The sequence below is a fragment of the Micropterus dolomieu genome, linkage group LG23 (assembly GCF_021292245.1).
Source record: "Micropterus dolomieu isolate WLL.071019.BEF.003 ecotype Adirondacks linkage group LG23, ASM2129224v1, whole genome shotgun sequence".
In the NCBI taxonomy this organism is placed as follows: Eukaryota; Metazoa; Chordata; class Actinopteri; order Centrarchiformes; family Centrarchidae; genus Micropterus; species Micropterus dolomieu.
In genome coordinates, this window is record NC_060172.1 from 23515273 (window position 1) to 23533859 (window position 18587).

General features: G+C 39.6%; 1 protein-coding gene across 3 annotated transcripts; it reads left to right on the top strand.

Moving 5' to 3' along the window:
• On the top strand, nucleotides 1-17715 carry LOC123962799 (voltage-gated potassium channel subunit beta-3-like). Of its 3 annotated transcripts, none has more exons than XM_046039153.1 (14): nucleotides 1-1370; nucleotides 11452-11495; nucleotides 11578-11615; nucleotides 11826-11905; nucleotides 12102-12146; nucleotides 12629-12673; nucleotides 12780-12823; nucleotides 14461-14547; nucleotides 14704-14789; nucleotides 14902-15022; nucleotides 15125-15219; nucleotides 15351-15471; nucleotides 15889-15977; nucleotides 16127-17715. In XM_046039153.1, exons 1-14 carry the CDS (start codon nucleotides 1048-1050, stop codon nucleotides 16214-16216), a joined length of 1308 nt encoding a protein of 435 aa, XP_045895109.1. In that variant the 5' UTR covers nucleotides 1-1047; the 3' UTR covers nucleotides 16217-17715. The 3 variants fall into 3 exon arrangements, with proteins under 3 accessions (XP_045895109.1, XP_045895111.1, XP_045895110.1); XM_046039155.1 differs by lacking the exon at nucleotides 1-1370 and adding an exon at nucleotides 3477-3576; XM_046039154.1 differs by lacking the exon at nucleotides 1-1370 and adding an exon at nucleotides 3496-3582.
• The last annotated feature ends 872 nt before the right edge of the window (nucleotides 17716-18587 follow it).

Here is an 18587-nt window from a genome sequence, read left to right on the forward strand (position 1 = left end):
AAATACAAAAGTCAGACTCTGAACTGACAACATGATGCTGAGGGAGAGCCAAGAGGCGGTACCGAGCGTTTGAAATGTTTGCTGCAGCTGATTTTGGGGCCAGTATGCCGGCATTTTTTTCAAACCCGTGCACAGTGAGATTTTGCCGAATGACGGAAGACCTGCACTGTTGCTGCTGCTACCGGTATGTGAGCGACTTCACACGCTGAAGGTAATAAAAAACCGGCTCGGTGTTTATTTTTTCTCTCTCTCTCTTGCATCAATTTGATGCTGCGTGAGGCTGCTGGGCGATGATACATCGGTGGGGTTTGACTGTGTGAATTGGCATCACTTCAAGTCTGATTGGACTGTTCGACTCGGCTATGTAGACTAAATTCGTGCAATTAGGACCGTTTTTGATGACCCGCCTTGCGACAAAAAAAAATGCCTTATTTCGACGCGAGGTGCGAAGATGCTTGTACCTGTGGTTGTGTCTTTGCTGCGGCACACTCCGGAGCTCCTCGGCTCAAGGCACACACACCTAACCTCAGCTGAAGAGAAGACAGCAAGCAATCAAGTGCTTTACCACCCAACATAAGCCATACGAGCCCGCGCATGTATGCGGGGAAAGGCCGAGCTACTGACACTCTAGAGGGAGTCGTTTGTTGCACTGAGGTTTGAGGGGTTCCCATGAACTGACACATCTCCAAATCCGTCTGAGGACTGCTGTGAGCTTACAAGCTTCCTGATGATTTCTGGAGAAGAGCCCTGATGCATCTTGTGAGTGTGAAAACTCAAAGAGCCCTTTTGCCAGGTTTGCATCACCAGACAGGAGACAGAGCAGACGGTAACTCTGTGTGTGTCATGTTAGAGGCTGGACTCCTGCCTGCTCCCTCCAGCTCTCAGCCAAAATCTCTGACCTCCCCTGTCTGAGCCCTTTTCAGGAGCATCACTGCTTTGCCACAACAGCACAACGGGGGAACAGTGTCAAGCAGCACCAACCGTTTACAGACATTATTGTTTGTGTGACTTCCTTAAAAAGCCCCCTCCCAGGAAACCAGGGTCAGGATGCAGGTGTCCTTCGCCTGCACTGAGCACAACCTCAAGAGTCGTAGTGAGGACCGACTTTGTGGCCTTCGCACCGCTCCACCTCCTGGAGGAAGCAGTGGAGGAGGAGGGGGAGGCGGTGGTGGAGGAGGAGGAGGTTGTGGGGGTGGTGGTGGTGGTGGTGGTGGAGGAGGAGGAGGAGGAGGTAGTGGACAAGGGAGTAATGGCAACTACATGTCCCAAGGCTCAGTCAAGACTAGGGACGGGTCCGGGTCCCGTCAGGCCCCACACGGCCATGCCCACATGAAGGAGGCCATTGGGCGCCACACCAGTATGAAGTACAGGTGAGTATGGAGATCAGGGGGGTGGTTTTTATTTCATGTTGGTTACTACAGCCTTTTGACTTCTAGATTATATCACAATGAGCATCAGTGGCAAATCCTCCTCCAGGAACAAGTGGCAGGTGACGTGATCGGCCCTCCTCTCATCACAAAGCTCTACCAGCCAGCCTTTCTTTTATTCATATTTCTGTCACCCTCTTTGTTGAGATGTGAGGTGAATGGTAGGTTAGCTTAAATTGTCACCAACATGCATTCTGTAGCATATTGTGCAGGCTGCCTACATATCCATTAGCAATGATGAGATGCACCTCGGTGAGTGCACATGCGGCAGGGATGTTATTGACATGAAAATATGACATTTACTCAAAAAACGCTTACGCAGATGGATGTAAAAGTGCTTATATAATCCATAGCAAACAGCTATAATGTTATCACAGTGTAACAGACAGTATGCATATAGGAGCATTCGGCATAGGCTTATGTATTTCATGCAGATTTTGCCTGGGCCCTTTGCTCTTCACCACAGATTAATAAAAAGCCTGCCTCCAGTAACAGCTTACCTAAAATCACCCCAGGACATTCAGCTTTTCTTTAAAAGCAGGTTTTAAAAGCATTTCATTTTAATAAAATAGTGGTGCAGCAGGTCTGCCTTATAATGTAGGGGCAACAATTATTTTTTCAGTTAGATTATTTTCACCTTGATGGAAGAAAAGCTTCAGGTTGACAAGGACAGATGTTCATGTAGCCTCCACTTACAGAGGGCTCCTCATGAGCAGTGGCAAATAATGCATGTTTATAAAAATATGCACATAAAAACACACAGCATGCGCTTAACATTGACTTTAAGACCATAACCTCATATCGCCTCATTTAGACTGTAAAATTCAACAACTAGGAGGAGAGTTCTAATGACCTGTTTTCCTGGTAATCAGGTTGATTGAATTGCTGCCATTATCTTCAGTCAATTTAGTTTTCATTTAATAGGATGTTTAAAAAAGGAATGAGGCACAAGATGACACTCGGATATCTCCACATTTCTTCCTTGAGAATTGCATCCATACTTCTGATTGGGTTGGGTTCTTCTGGTTGCTCTGCTGTTTTTGGAAAAGTGTCACTAATAGCGAGTGCAGCAGCACAATAAGTCTATACAGCATATGGCCAGCTCCAGTTGCCAGGGGCAACACCCCAGGCATTGCCTTTAGTTTTTGTCTGTCTTATTTCCTAATCAGCCAGCACTGCTGTCACTTACCAGTTCTTTCTGCAACTGAGTCCGCTCAGAGCCCCTGCAGCACCCGGCCACAGAGTGTGTTTGTGGCAGCACAGTGGTCGCACATTCTCCATTTTACACACTTTGTCACAATCAGACTGTCAGGAGGGAACAGGAATGTACATAAAACATGTCAGCATGCTGAATGAGTCTGTGTATCCGTGCGGAGAGGAAATGTTGTGGATTTCTTGACATGACATAGATTGAGGCCAAACGAATACCATTATAGAGCAGAAGTGAACAGTTACGAGTGAACTGATCTCATCTGAATTCCATTTTGTAGATGGAAACCATTGTTACCATTATTTGACTTGCTTGACATGTTTTCTAATCCCTCCTGCTATCTCTTTAACCTGAGTATTCATCACTCACCAGCAGGTCACAGACTGAGGCACCTGCTGCCAGTTATCACTCCCATGAGCCCCTACTGTCACCCCCTGCTCAAAATCAATAGATAAACATTATTTTCCAATGTTAAACATATACAATAATATTGTTGAAGAATTGTCCCCCACGACCCTGTACATAGGATGGATGAATGGATGGATGGAATTGGATCAAGTATTGTTGTGCAATGCGTTTTCACAAACTTAAATGAATTCCTCAATAAGCATAGTTGTATTAAAAAAAATTTTTTTGCTGGACATTTTAAAATCTTCTAAATCTTTTGAAAACAACAATAATATTCTATTTTGTTTTGGGACCTATAGCGGGGTGAGTCTAGAAGTCAGTCAGGCGAAGTTCTATCACTCAGCAAATTGGCCGTTTCCATGGTAACCAGGCCCTCTCTTTTTACCAAGAGCGACCCGGTAAGCAGGTCAGTTGCGTTTCCAGCATAGATTTATGTGTTACAGATTTTTTTTGTAATCTAATGGCCTCACGACACAGTGGGTCAGTAACAGGGAGCTAGATGCCACTATCTTCATGCATGAGTGAGAGGAGGTGCGTGTAAGTAGGGATGCCATACTTACATAAAACATTCAACACTATGACACACCAGGAAAGAGAGTCAGACACTTAAAGAAAAGTTTGGTCGTATCTTCTAAAACCATGATGACGACACGTAAATGCCACTCTGCTGTTTCTAAATCCAACATTTTGGTTCTGTGCAGTGAATTTGGTTCAAGTATTTGTCAAGGCAATATTGACAAATACTATACTATACTAAATATTATAATAGACACTTATTGGCTGTATCGAAATATGAAGCTATAGCTGGCGTTTTTGTATGGATTAAACAAACAATATAATGTGTTCATTAGTTAGCTTTAGAGGAGCTGGCAGGCAAGTTTTGTTACCTTTGGACAGGTTAGCTGTTTCCAGTCTTTGTGCTGAGCTGAGCTAACTGGTTGAAGCTTCATATTTAATGGACAGGTGCAAGAGTGGTATCAACCTTCTCATCCAACGCAGATGACTAGATACTGGATAGTTAACAGATGACAAAACTGTTAAGGTGAGCACCTAATATTCAGGCTTCACATGCATCTGCATGTATTTGCATTTGTATCAGGATCAAGTGTCCTGACATTCAACCATGCAGAGAGGTGCCATTCTCTAACAGAGTACACTTGAACGAGTGAGTTTTGAAAGCTTGAACTCTCAGCAGCTTATGAAGTAATGATTGAGTCGTTCGCACTGATGAACAGCTCTGTCAAGTGTTACAGACATATTGTGGTCATTTAGTGCTATGAGACAGTGACCCAGCCCCAGTCTTATTACTCTCACAGTATGCCAGTTTTTTATGCAAGCTGAGGGCACAATGAATTCACAGATTCAGTTTGTTAATTGGATCCCAGACTATTTAATTTAAGTAATGTGGTTTTAGACTTGCCTCATATATACAACTCTGAAAAGCTGTGGGAAAAAATTCATGCTAATAGCTACACTATTCCCACTTTCATAAAACCTGACGGACACCACATGTATTTAACCAAATTCCAAACAGTGATAAAATATGGGCTTTACAGAGTGGAGTCATCATGAATAATAATTAAGTGGTAATTAAGTAATTTGGCCTCATATTGTTATCATGATTAATAATCACTGGAAACAAACTGTGTGGCAGGGAGGAGATCAAGAGTGTTTGCTGCAACAACCTTGACCTTCAACTCTCCTCTCACTGGATTTTTGAGTTCCCGGTTGACTGAACAGATTACTGACATCACTTTCAGGTCCTGCAAGGACTCAAAGTCACACTTTATCCTCACTTGCTTGATTTCAGTCTTGGTCATAACCAAAAGATATCCAGACAGATCTGTTTTTTGCTGCTAAACTGCAAACTATATATATATATATATATATATATAATATATATATAATATATATATATTACGATATTGGTTGTGTTGTTGTAAGTTGTTTTAAACCTGTGCATAGAAAAGTACATAAAGCAGACAACTTAATCTTTCCTAAATGTGAAGTGACTGCTGGGTCAGTGTTGTTTAATGAGGCTTACATTTGTCAATATTTGTCTGTGGATAGAAGCAGTGGCAGCAGCAATCAGCAGGCTTGTTATGAACTGCCAGCATCATATTCAGGGCCAGAAAATGTCAGGTCCACCGTCAGGCCATGTAGTCAAAGTCAAAGTCTGATATTGTCTTCTGGCAGAGACAGAGTCATCATTGCATGTCATGTAAGAGCAGAAACACAGCATAATGAAAAAGAGTATCCTAATGTTCTGGAAAAGTCTTCAAAAGTATTTCAATATATGATTTAAATTTTAGATCTTAAATATCTTAACGTTATAAAAAACTCTTTGGACTTAATTCCAGGTAGCTTTAAATATATTTTTCTTGATTTTACCCAAGATTCAGTTGTCTGAAACATGAACATATACTCAGGGGCAGCCTTAAGCATCTCGGGGGCCCTACAACCTAAACATAAAAGAGAAAAAAGTGGGGTTTGCATTAATAATGTTTTTTGTTGTTACATTTTTGTTTCTGTGACCTTTAAAAGACCAGAAAAATAAAATGACTTTAATCACGCATAACGTAATTTTAGAAAACATTTGTGTACAAAAACTTTTTTTTTAAATTGAGACCTTAACTTTTCATTTGCTGTTTGTTAGATTATTTAATACTCAACAGAAATGATGCCAGAAAAAAACGGCATAGACTGAAAAGTGTGCCAACCAACCCCACCTATATGAAAATGACCCATAGTATTACTATACTGTAGTATACTATGAGAATTGTAAAGTGTCCCATTGTAAGTTTGTAGTGTTCTATAGTATTTTTCACCACCTATGGTACTGCAATAGTTTTTTCTGTAGTGCTATTTTATTAGATATAGTAGCCCTATAATATTTCAATAGTAATACAGTGTATCTTTGTAGTATTCCTATATTATTTTAAAAAGTATTATTATAGTATATTATATCGTGTTTCGGTAGTTGTTTTTACACTATAGAATATTCCTATAGTAATACCATGATGTTATAGTAAATGTATAGTATTATTATCGCAACTTTCTACAGTGCATCTGAAAAAACAAATAGAAAACACTATAGTATAACACTAACTTCACTACAAGAGCACCATATCCAACTCAATAGTATTAAACATAGAATAATAGTAATACTGATATTATACTAGTTTTACCCTTATTTTTATTTTTGTGGTATTTCTATAGTAATTATTTATAGTATGTGTTTTTTGTAGGGGCAATCATTATATATAATAATGCAGTGCAGTGAGGATACAGATGTTTCATAGAGGAGACGAGCGTCTGTCTGTCACTGTTAAACTAGACTCCGTAGTGTAGTTGATGTACTTGACTGATAAACCACATAATTGCAGAGTAACATTAGGCTTCATGATCAAATAAAGTTTTAATATCACATTGACACACTTCTGTCCATACACATATGCTCCCTTCTCTCTCTCGCCCTCGCAAGAGCTCTCTCTCTTTCTCAGCTGTGAGTCTGCATCACACTTATAATCAATTGGTGGTTTTTATAATGGCTGGTTTTGCAGCACTCCTTCTTCCAATGTCTATGGCGCATTGAGTGAATAGGCCTAGTTTATTTTAAAAGTGGGTGAATTATTCAATTACTGTATGTCAGTCGGGGGCCCTTTGTAGGGCGCGGCCGTTTCAAGTGAAACGGGTGAAACATAGCTAAGCTGCATACACTGTAATAGTAATTTCAGTATTTCCACAAACTTTACTACTTAATTCCTTGTTGCAAAGTAGCTGAGATGTTTCAAATAAGACAAGACGAACTGAGGGACAGCGTGACATTCAAAAGCATCTTAGTGGCAGCATTTAATAACTCGAGCTGTCAAAGTCTATATTTATGAGGCACCAGGCCAGGAAACTGACATATTCCAATATTTGGTCTCACAGCATAACAGATCATAACAGACCTAACAGGTCACAGTGCAGTGACCTTTTCAAACACTGAACTTCATTAATAAACTGCTTTTGACAGCGCAAAAACTCAAACTACAAACTATGTAGACATTTTTGAATAGTTTTACCTTTGAGTAACATTTTACACCCAGTTACCTTTAAAACATAATCCACGCTAACAAAAGGAGTGCTACATATGTCCATATGTCCAGACCCAAACAGAAAATTCACACATGTAAAAAAGGTTCATAGTTTTAATATCAGTTGCTGTAATCACTCAGCTTTGCCACTTCATCACATTATTTTCAGTTAAAAGGAGACCACTAATAAAGTGTTAGCAGTTGATACGCAACATTGGAGGAGAACAGCTGGGTTTGTGTGTCTGTGACTGTGAGAGTCTGTCTTTGTGTTTTTCTCCCCATTTGCTCCGCTCACAGCATGTGTATTTTATAATTAGGACAGACCTACTTTCCTAACTGTTTTAATATGACTGAATTAAAAACATCACATTACAGGAAAATTTGAGTCAGAATTACATTGGGTTCTTGTCCCTTAGAGTTAAAGGGTCACACACATTACATTTTCTCACTTATTGTGGTGTCTAGCAGCGCAGATAATTTTTTGTTTTATTTGTCCTGCTTGTGAGATATTTCTCTCTGAACTCTACCTTCATACAATGGAAGTGAAGGGTATTCTGTTTGTGGCACTGAAAAGACATCTTTTTTAAATTCAGCAGCAGCAGAAGCAACGTCCCTGATGCTCTGGATAATCCTTTCAGTGAAACTGTTTTCTACCAAAGAAAAAGGACACTGATCATAGAAAAGAGACACTGGTGCTGATTTAAAATAAGAAAAGAAAAGTAATTTGTCGAGGCTATGAGCATCACGAATGAAAATGAATTTGCCTCTGTTTTATTGAGGTAGATGCTGAAATCTCTGCATGGGTGACAAAGTAAGTTCTTTGTAATTTGGGTGAACTGACCCTTTAAAACCCTGAGTTCTCATGCTCAGAGAAATGCGTGTATAAGCGCGCACGCACACACACATACACACACACACACACACACACACACACACACACACATATGCTCTGACGTGAGTGTTATTAATATCTAGGTGTGCTTCCCTCTGGAGAAGAGCCTGCTCAGCATGTGTGTGGCATTTTATGACAAGTGCAGGAAAAAGAAAACTCCATCATTTGCAACTAACCATCTGTACATAGTGTCTTGCTCCTGTCTCAGGTGAAAACTAACTGTAAATGTCAGCACAGGTTAAAATGCTGACTACACCATGACAGAGCACCTGTGTGCCTCCTTTCTCTCCTCCATTAATAATGTGTGTAACAGCCAAGTCCCCATAACCACCTTGTTTGGAGTTCATGATTTATGGCGGGAGGAAAAATAGAAAAACACAGGAAGCCCTACTTATAAAGGCTACAGAGAAGCATCTGTGGTTTTGTGTGCCCGGCTCATGAGTGCATTCATGCGTGACCATATGTAGATCTGTGCCTGTGTTATGGTGTATTTCCCATCAAGCGTGAATGATCACGTGAAAGCATAGACCGGCCCCACTGACTCTTGCACAGTATAGATGGCTAACCAGTTTTCACATTAACGTCTGCCAAATCCATGTCAAAGGAAATGTAGGAGTGTCTGTGTACATGTGAGAGAGAGAGAGTGTGGCAGAGACTGTCACGGAGGAGATAGTGAGAGGAAAGAGAGAGCATGTGTCTCTCCAGGCTCACTGATAGTAATTTAGCAGACTGCAGCACTGCAGAGAGCGGTGGAGTTGAAAGCAGGGAGGGGGCAGCCAGTTGTCACACAAAAGAAACAATCACATCCTCCATTGCCCAGAAACAAAATAAAAAAGGTATTTTATGAGGCACAGCAATCATGAAATTCACCCACTAAGGTCCTCATTTGCTCCTGTAATAACATAACCAAAATGTTAGTCTTCCGGCTTCATGCACTTATTTTCCATCTTTAAAAAGCATTATTTAATATAAGCACAGAAGAAAGCGTGCATTTGTGCAGCAGTTGTGGATGCTACTGGATGCTTGACATTCTCTTAATGCTGACTCATGTTCAGTTGTTGCATTTCTTTTATTTGTCACACATAACCTTTCTGTATTTTCAGGATGATGCGATGTGAAAGGGAAAGTACGGAAAAAAGGTGTACTCTAGTGTGACTAAGGTGGTAAACACAGTTGGAGCTAGGCTTTAATAATGTCATTAAATCACATTTATTACCCAAGCAAGATAGCCTCAGGCTAAATAAAAGGCTTTTCATACATAATGCTAAATACGTAAAACTGAATATTTTAAATGGTATAATGAAAATAATACCACAAAATCATCCAGTCTGCTGAATATAATGTTTTAAATAAAGGTTAATATAATATTAATCTTTTAAAATAAGGGTCCAGTTTGGGACTGCACTTTTGAGACACCAAAATGTCAACCATGTCATTTATATGCGCTGAGCGTGCAGATACGGCAGTAATCTTGCAGGTGATGTTAAGATCAAATTACTGGTCTTTTTGATGAAATTCTAGCCTTTTTGCTGTGAAGCTGAGGTAAACTGTTTTAACTAGCAGGGAATTATTTGGGGATGCTGTTATTGGTCCAACCTTGTCAAATGTTAGACAAATATTTTTTTCCTTTAACTTTCCCTGACTGAAGTTGAGGCAAAACTGCTTAATTTGATATATGTAACAAAAAATGCCAGTAAAGGAGAACAAAACAAATGAAAAAAAAATGTTTATTTGAAAAAAAAAAGCTTTAGAAAAGTCTCTGAAGCATGTTTTCTCCCATGTGACTCGTTTATATTTATTCCCACTGTTCAAAGTGACTGTCAGTGTGTGAGAACAAGCAGAGCTCATTGGTTGGACAAATGGTGAACCAGAGCCAGATTACCATACAAGGAATCATCATCATCAAACCCCGCTAACACTTGTCCCCTCTGTATACCATTCCTGACCTTCCACCTGTTCGTTATTTTGACAGAGTTTAAAGAAATGACAGAAACAGTATGCACTTCACACCCACACACAGTGCACACATGAACACTGACGCCCCCAGACAGCAAACGCTCACGCAGTGTGACACAAACGCTTACATATGCAGGAACCTAAAAATAGCTTAAGGTCAGGCATTAAAAATAGACCAGGGAAAATAAAAGCAGGACTCGTTCGACTGAGTCTAAATGCTCTGACAGTCTGTCTTTCTGAATTTGGCTATTTGTGGCGGACGCAGGAAGGCGGGCAGGCGGGCAGACAGGCAGAGAGGGGAGAGGCGCTGGAGATGAAAAGACGGCGAGCAGAGAGTTGCACTGCAGTTCTGCTGCCTCTCCAGCTGGCTCCCCGGCTAATTAGAATGGGGGAGAGCACGCAGGGAGGAGGAGAGCGACATGAAGCTCACATCATTTTCAGCCGTACATGCTCCCGTGGTCAGAAATGCAGCTCTCTGCTTCTCCCTGCTTGCCCTTCAAAATTCAGCTGTCTGGATAATCAGATGTGGCATGTTGGGTAATGGACTCCTCTTTGGCTTATGGGACATTTTGGGCCATTTACAGCACAGACCAGAGGAGCTTTTGCATTGACTCTGTCTGAGCTGAGCTCTCTTCCCTCCAGCTGTTTCACTGACCCAGTGTAATACACTGAACTGTTAACATAAGAAGGATGAAAGGTCAATTGTTCAGAAATAATTAGACACAGGCAGTAATTTAACCACAGGCGAGAAAGACTTTGACTCAGCAGCAGTAGTGGAGGAAGAATTCACATCCAGGAAGACTATGGAAAGTCTTATGTTAACATTTAGTCTATTCATCTCATGTCATACTCTAGTTTCATGCATAACACCTGGGTTGTGTTACATTATATTTACATTATTATAATTAATTTAAGTTTTTTTGGTATGTGCATGATGCACGTAAGATTAAATCTATTTTCAGCATTTTTAGTTTTTTGAGTATACTTGCACGAGCACTGCTTTACGTGAGTCCAAGTAGCACTACAATATTGTCAAAATACTGTAATACTTCTATATCTTACGCAAAAGTATCTCAAGTAAAAATAAAATATGCAAATCTACATCAAATTGTATTAGTAGATTATTGTCACTGTTGTGTGCAGCTGGGAAAAACATTTAACTACTTCATAAGCTGTTATGAAGAACAATATATGCCTCTGAAATGTAGTGGAGTAAAAATATAACATAGCATAAAGTACAAGTGCAGCACTTCAGTAAAAGTACTTATGAGTTACTTTCCATCAATGCTCAGTAGCACTGGAGAACATGTAACCAAGTCTTGTTACTATTCAGGATTTATCTGCTCTCGTCACTCACGCACACACCATTGGATCTCCCAAGCTATTGTGTGTGCAAATGTATCCTAAATACCCACACATCATACCGTCTTTTTGTTGTTTATTCCTGAGCTTCACTGTCTGTTTTCTTTTTTCCCACAGAAACCTGGGGAAGTCAGGCCTACGTGTTTCCTGCCTCGGGTTAGGTGAGTTGGTTTGAAGGCAAACATACTCCTCTGTTTCCATCCCTCAAACAATACAAACGTCTCTGTCTCCCCTTTCGTTCAGGCACCTGGGTGACATTTGGATCACAGATCTCTGATGAGGTGAGAATTCGGTTGTGTCTCGCTCATATTCCTTATGTGGAAAACGCTCTGCACTGTGAGCCCATTCTCAGTCAAAAAATCTCACCTGTGTTTTCAATTATAGAAATGTTTCTAAATCCCTTCAAAGTGCCCTTCACAGACAATTTCCAGGTAATTGGAATTTATCCATCATCTCTGTTGCTCAGTTTCATAATTTTTGTGTTCCCCCAGATGGCTGAGAACCTGATGGCCATAGCTTATGAGAACGGAGTGAACCTGTTTGACACAGCAGAGGTGTACGCTTCTGGAAGGTGAGACTGCACTTTTCCTTCCAAGCATTAATTCAAACTTTTGCTACTTTTCATTCTTGTAGAGTACTTCTAGGCGTGTTTTATATCCTTAATGAATAATTCTGTGTTCAGCTTTCTTTAACATATGACATGTCTGCACATATATGATTTAATGTTGTTGTGCAGTGATGTGAAGTAAAATGATGTTTGTCCACAGAGCGGAAATCACTCTGGGGAACATTATCAAGAAGAAAGGATGGAGGTGATGTAACTCATTTTTACACACTGACTCACATGCATGTGAAATGCTTTTTAACTCTTATTATATCTTTTGAAATGTAAATAATCCCCAATAATCCCTGTCTTTTCTGAAATCCACTGCATTACCACATGTTTTTATTACTTTTGGCACAGGCGCACCATCAAATTATCTCAAGGGAAATTCATACTTTTTAGACAAATGAGGAGCTTCAACCTCAGAAAGACTATAAAAGGATAAAAATGTTACCATGTGAAAATAAACTCCAATCACAAAACATGTGGGAAATCCTTGAGAAATGTTTAATCTGGAGAAAAAAATAAATAACTAAATGTCAAAAGAAAGAAAGAAATACAATGCTGGTCCAAATATATTTTATAAATGTGCCAAAGATTGCAGGCACAGAGAAAGAAAACTTACATACTTACATAGTAATAGAAGTGGAGAAGTAATATAATAATTTAACCAATTTTTGTCCTTGCCAGGCGTTCAAGTTTTGTCATCACAACAAAGATCTACTGGGGAGGCCAGTAAGTATCATACTAACATATTTTTTCTTTCTTTTTAATCAAAGTCCTTGTTTCCCTTTATAAATTCAATGGAACATTATTAATGTGTATTTTCATCACTCCACAGAGCAGAAACAGAGAGAGGACTCTCTAGAAAGCACATTATTGAAGGTAGAGAATAATACATTTTTTACAGTAAAGTACCTGGAATTCATTTATGAAGAGTTATAACCAAATACAAGAAGGTTCCTGGTACAGGCCCTGAAACAGGAGTTCCTCACAGTACATGTTATCCCACAGCTCAAATATATTCAGAAAGCCAAAAATTACTAAATTACTAAATTTCTGTCAATTTGCTGTCCATAAATTTAGAGATTACTTACTTCAAATTTATTTTTTTGTGGAGTGTATGGTACTTTTATTATATTTAAACTGTTTCCCAGAGTGCATTAGTTCAACCCCAAAACAGACTGAGTTGTGATGAATCATTTGATTGCCCTTTAATCTGTGAGTGTGAGCGATGCTTGTCTTGCTCACTTAAAGCCACTACATGTCACAGTAAATACATCAGTGTGCCTTAAAATTTAAACTAAACAATACTATGTTTTGTAACAGCTAAAGAAAAACTGAGTACGTTCCTTTGCAGTATGTAATGGTTGCGAACAGGGTCGCTGGAAGTCAGTCAGAGTTGAGGGTGCTGAGAGAGAAAATGCTGTGCGACATTCAGGGGTTCATCTCTCTCTCTCTCCGGGACAGTATAGTACGTTATTATTAGCTGAATACTCTGCCAACGCTAAACAAAAATTGTTAGCAGATATAGTCGATAATCTAGATCAATAACAAGTCACACATTGTGTTGTACTAATGGCTTTCATGAATAGCATTTATAGATTATTAATGATAAACACTGGATAAAAACAAAGTCAAACCTCTTTCCTACCACAAATACTACGCATATAAATCCCAGTAAAAAAGGAGAAAGTCATTATAACTGATTAATATAACTTTATTATGCCTGAGTTTACGTCCATGGTTGTAAACATATGTTAGTGGGTGAGGAGGTGCCTGATTTTATCGAAGGTTAGAAGGATGAAGTTGAAGAATGGAAATGTAGAAATAAGGTTTGATGTTTAGGTGTTTTAGTCATCAGATGTAACTAACTGAATCCTGTCTTGTTTCTGGGACAAAGAAAGACTACAGCCACTTAATCAGTTTGCCCTCCCAAAAATAATCCTAAAGAAAGCCAAGAGGCTATTGGCCTTGTATATCATAATCTTCTTTGTTTTGTAAGTAGCATGGCCTTGGGGTGGCCATTTACCAAGGAGTTGAATGGGCTGTATGGCTGTCATTGTCATGAGTCCATTGCGTAATGAGACAGAGCTCATATTTGGACTTCATATTTGACTTCGTTTGTGACTTTAAACTGTACATCTAATTGCTAACACACCAAAGGTTGGAAAGTTGGCACACAGGAGACAGTGACCAAAATCTAGCTTAGAATTCTTCAGTCAGTCCGTCACTTTAGTGTGTTTGGTCCACACTGCAATATTTCTGCAAATATTGATGGATTATCATGATGTATTGTACAGGCAGTCATAGTTGCAAGACAATGTACCCTACTAAGTTTGGTGATCCCCTGACTTTTCATCTAGCGCCACCATGAGGTAGACATTGTAAGCATGTTAGCTTGCTGATGTTAGAGCAGAGACCCGCTTGTGTTGCTGTAGATTGTTAGTCTTGTTACAAGGTACAATGAATGAGCAAACTGATGATGATGAGGATTAATTTTTGACCATTGTTTATGACAGGTTTAAGAGGATCCTTATCCAGACTGCAGCTAGATTATGTGGACATCGTTTTTGCCAATAGAAATGATGTCAACAGTCCGATGGAAGGTCAGTTATAAATGTTTAAATTGATTATGGTTGTTTGCTTGCTTATGTGCGTATATACTATATGTTTTTTTTAAAAAGATGCAAACATTTACCTTAGAGTGTTGAAATAAATGTAATTTAAATATGTTATATGATGTTATATAATGTGATTTGCAGAGATTGTACGGGCCATGACGTTTGTAATAAACCAGGGTATGGCCATGTACTGGGGAACCTCACGCTGGAGTGCCATGGAAATCATGGTGAAGGCTGATCTCCCATTTAGAAAAGTTTGACAAATGCAATGCTGTCAGCATTTGATATACATGCTGATTTGGTAACCATGGCATTTTGTTTCTGTCTGTTTGGCACCAGGAGGCGTACTCAGTGGCACGCCAGTTCAACCTGATACCACCTGTGTGTGAGCAGGCAGAGTATCACTATTTCCAGAGGGATAAAGTCGAGGTGCAGCTTCCTGAGCTCTACCACAAGATCGGTCAGACATCCACCTGTCTTGCAGCACTATCTATCTGTACTTTTTAAATTAGAAGTTAATTTAATTTCCTTGGTATGTCTAACCCTTATTCTACTCTTTCAGGTGTTGGAGCGATGACCTGGTCTCCACTTGCTTGTGGATTAATCACAGGGAAGTACAGTGATGGCGTACCAGAGTGCTCCAGAGCATCAATGAAGGTCAGTTTGATTTTACCGGCCCTCTTCTGGGATTTTTCTCACTGAAAATCAGTATCAGTGTAATTCTCCCTGATCAGTGGGGTATTGCAGTGCTGTGTCAATGCTTTTCTCCATTTTGCTCACTGGTGAAGGGATACCAGTGGCTCAAGGAGCGAGTGAACAGCGAGGAGGGCCGCAGGCAGCTCGCTAAAATCAAGGAGCTCCATCTACTGGCGGACAGACTGGGCTGCACCGCTGCACAGTTAGCCATAGGTATGACCCAGGCAAACAACATAATTGTACAGTGGAGACATGCAGAGACTTGTTCTTTGTTTATTTTATTGTTGTGTGACTTGAGGTTAAGATTGAACTGCAAAACACACAAAACTGTTGCTTCAAAATGTTTGTTCACTTTTATTTCACACATGTAATAAAGAGAAAGTTCGGCAACAGATCTGAGCATGATTTAGTGCTTCACATGAATGTTTCCTCTGCACTAGCTCAATGACCTTAATAGTTAATTACATGACTTTTTCCATAATATATGACCTTTCAAACGAATTTGGTAAACTGATCTTAGGTCAGAATTGCTGGCATGATCCCATTCCTGCAAAAAATCACTGGCTATCAGTTTTAACTGAGCTTGAGTTTTAGTGTTTTTCTCTCTTCTTTTTGTTTTTTTTTTTACAGCCTGGTGTCTGCGCAGTGAGGGAGTCAGCTCAGTACTTCTGGGTGTTTCTAATACAGACCAGCTACTTGAGAATCTGGGTGCCCTCCGGGTAGATTTGTTTTCTTTTTTTTTACTCCATACTGAGCCATAGTTGTTTGAAACAATAGATACACTACTTTGTGTGCAATACAATGTGACAAAAGTGACAACAAATTACAGATCACATTTTAAACTGATTGCCGTCCTTCCTCCTTGCAGATTTTATCCCAAATGACCCCTCAAACCATTACCGAGATTGATGCCCTGCTGGGAAATAAACCACACTCAAAGAAAGAGTTGCGTGCTTGAAGATGCAAATCTGAGTGAATGATGATGTTTCAAGAAGATGAAGAAGACACGGACAATGGGAAACATCGCTTTTTGCTCTGCTGTATACTCAACAACTTGCATGTTCTCAGCAACATTATGCTTCCAGTATGTGCGCATATCCATTTTGCGCAGTACATTGTGTCATGTATGAAAAAAAAATCTCTCAATTGTGGCAAAAAAAAAAAAAACACTTCATAGATTGCTCACTGCCAATAGCTCACAGACTAATTATTTTTACAGAGGCGGAGGCTGAAGTTGGTTGGAGCGACAGGTCTCTGCCTTCCACAGAGACCAAGAGAGGTTGAAAGATATCCAACTGTTGTCAGAGCAGATTTGACTCTAATTAATCAAATCAAAAACACCTCTGTGCTAAAATGCAACTTTACTGAGTGAACGGTGCTTTCATTGGACATCTGAGTCTCCTCCCCTCGCAGCTGCCTGTTATTCTGTATGATGTTTAGTACCCAGCAGCCAGAGAGCCAAAGGTTAGTACTCATGTGTCTAGCCTAACATTTCCCATAGTGTGCATGTGACTGGTCTGCCACGCTCACTGCTTTACAGGGTTGGGAACAATGGATTACTTGTAGAGTCATTACTGTGATCTGACTGTTAAAAAACAACCTAATCCAGTCTGGTATAACTGTAGAACAGATCACATGTGTTTAAAAAACATGCAAATTGATTTATTACTTTCAAAGTAACGAAATATCGACACACATAGAAATAATGATTGATTTTGGCACAAATTACATCTAAAGTAAATGGATGATATTGCAACAGCAATTGATTTATTGGCTTTTAAATTAGAGTTCAATATGTTAGTTATTACATTTTAAAATTGGCAATCAGGAACCAGCACTGTGTAAGACTTTGAAAACAACTTTCCCAACCCTGCTGCTTTCTCAGCAATGTTTTTGCCTCCTCTGTTTGTAAACTGTGCGCATGTCCCTTTAAGAGAGAATAGCCCCAACAGGGTGTAAATGTGGCATGGCTTTTATGGCTTATGTAGATTTGCAGTGCCCTTGTAAGCCATTTTTTACTCTAAATGGTCTGGCAGTTTGATCCAGGATCCGTTCTGATGGGCACTCTTGCTTTAAAGACTCTCTGCGGTCTGCAGACAGGGCTGTGTGTCTGTCTGACGTATAATCTTTGTATTGTCCTAAACTGTACCAAAAGATGTTGACATCACTTTCAATGATGCCATTCTTGTGAACGGCATCATTGTTCCTAAGTCAGAGGTGTGAGACATTTGGACTACATGGAAAGGTCACAGAGGATCTGACACAAACATTTGGAAACACTGTGGTGAACTTGTAGTTTTCAAATGATAGGACATAAATGATAAGTCTGAGTTTGTCAAATGTGATATTACTCTTGCCACAGGTCACTTGGGGTAAGATTTAGCAAATGTAACTTTTTTTTTGTGGAAGCCAAAAAATATAGCTTCTCTGCTCATTTCTCTGGGAGTTCTCTCTCTGCATCATTTGTTTCATTGACTCTTGCACACATGCACAACTCATTTTATACAGTGCATTTCATGTCTTTTCCCTTTAGCTTTGTATTGATTTCAGTGCTTTGCAATGTGAAGGGGGGAGGGGCTTTCTTTTTGTGATTTCCCATGAAAACAGCACTAATCTTCAGAGCGGGGTTTGTTTTGATCCAGAAAAAAGTTGTTTTAGTTGGTACAAAGTTACATTGTTCTGTAAATAGTGTTATCTGTTTGTCAGTGAGATGACGGGATAAAGGTTAAATGTATAAACCATGAAAGAATTCCTGAAGAAGCAGCTGAAACATTGCTCCCCTCTGTGACTCTGTGATGATGTACAGTCCGACTGAGTGTAGCGTCAAGTGTATATAGGTTCTTCACTCAAACCTTGAAAATGTAATTCTGCCTGCATAACTTCTATTTTACTGTCTTGCAACAAAGAGAAACCAAAAGAAAGACACAACTCAGACTGAATGTATCATGTCTGTTGCTCAAACCTATCTAACCTAAAGGGAGCAAGCACATAACGGGTTTTAAAGGTATAATTTCTTTTTGTGTTTGAAACTGTTACATGAAAACCTGCAGAGCTGTCGTGCAAACATTAATATTGGGATTCAGAGAAAAGGTTGCCCAAAGGAGCTTAATGCACACACACCATTCTCACCTGTGTGTAGAAAGTCAGATAAGATTTTGTATTTACTATTCATAACCTGAACATATATGCTAACCTTCCACGTTAGCTAACCATCCATGTTAATATTTGGAATAAACTGTTTATTTGTGTATATGTTCAGGGATATTAATTTATGAGCTGCATACAACCCCCCCCCCCCCAAAAAAAAAAAAAAAAAAAATTATTTAAAT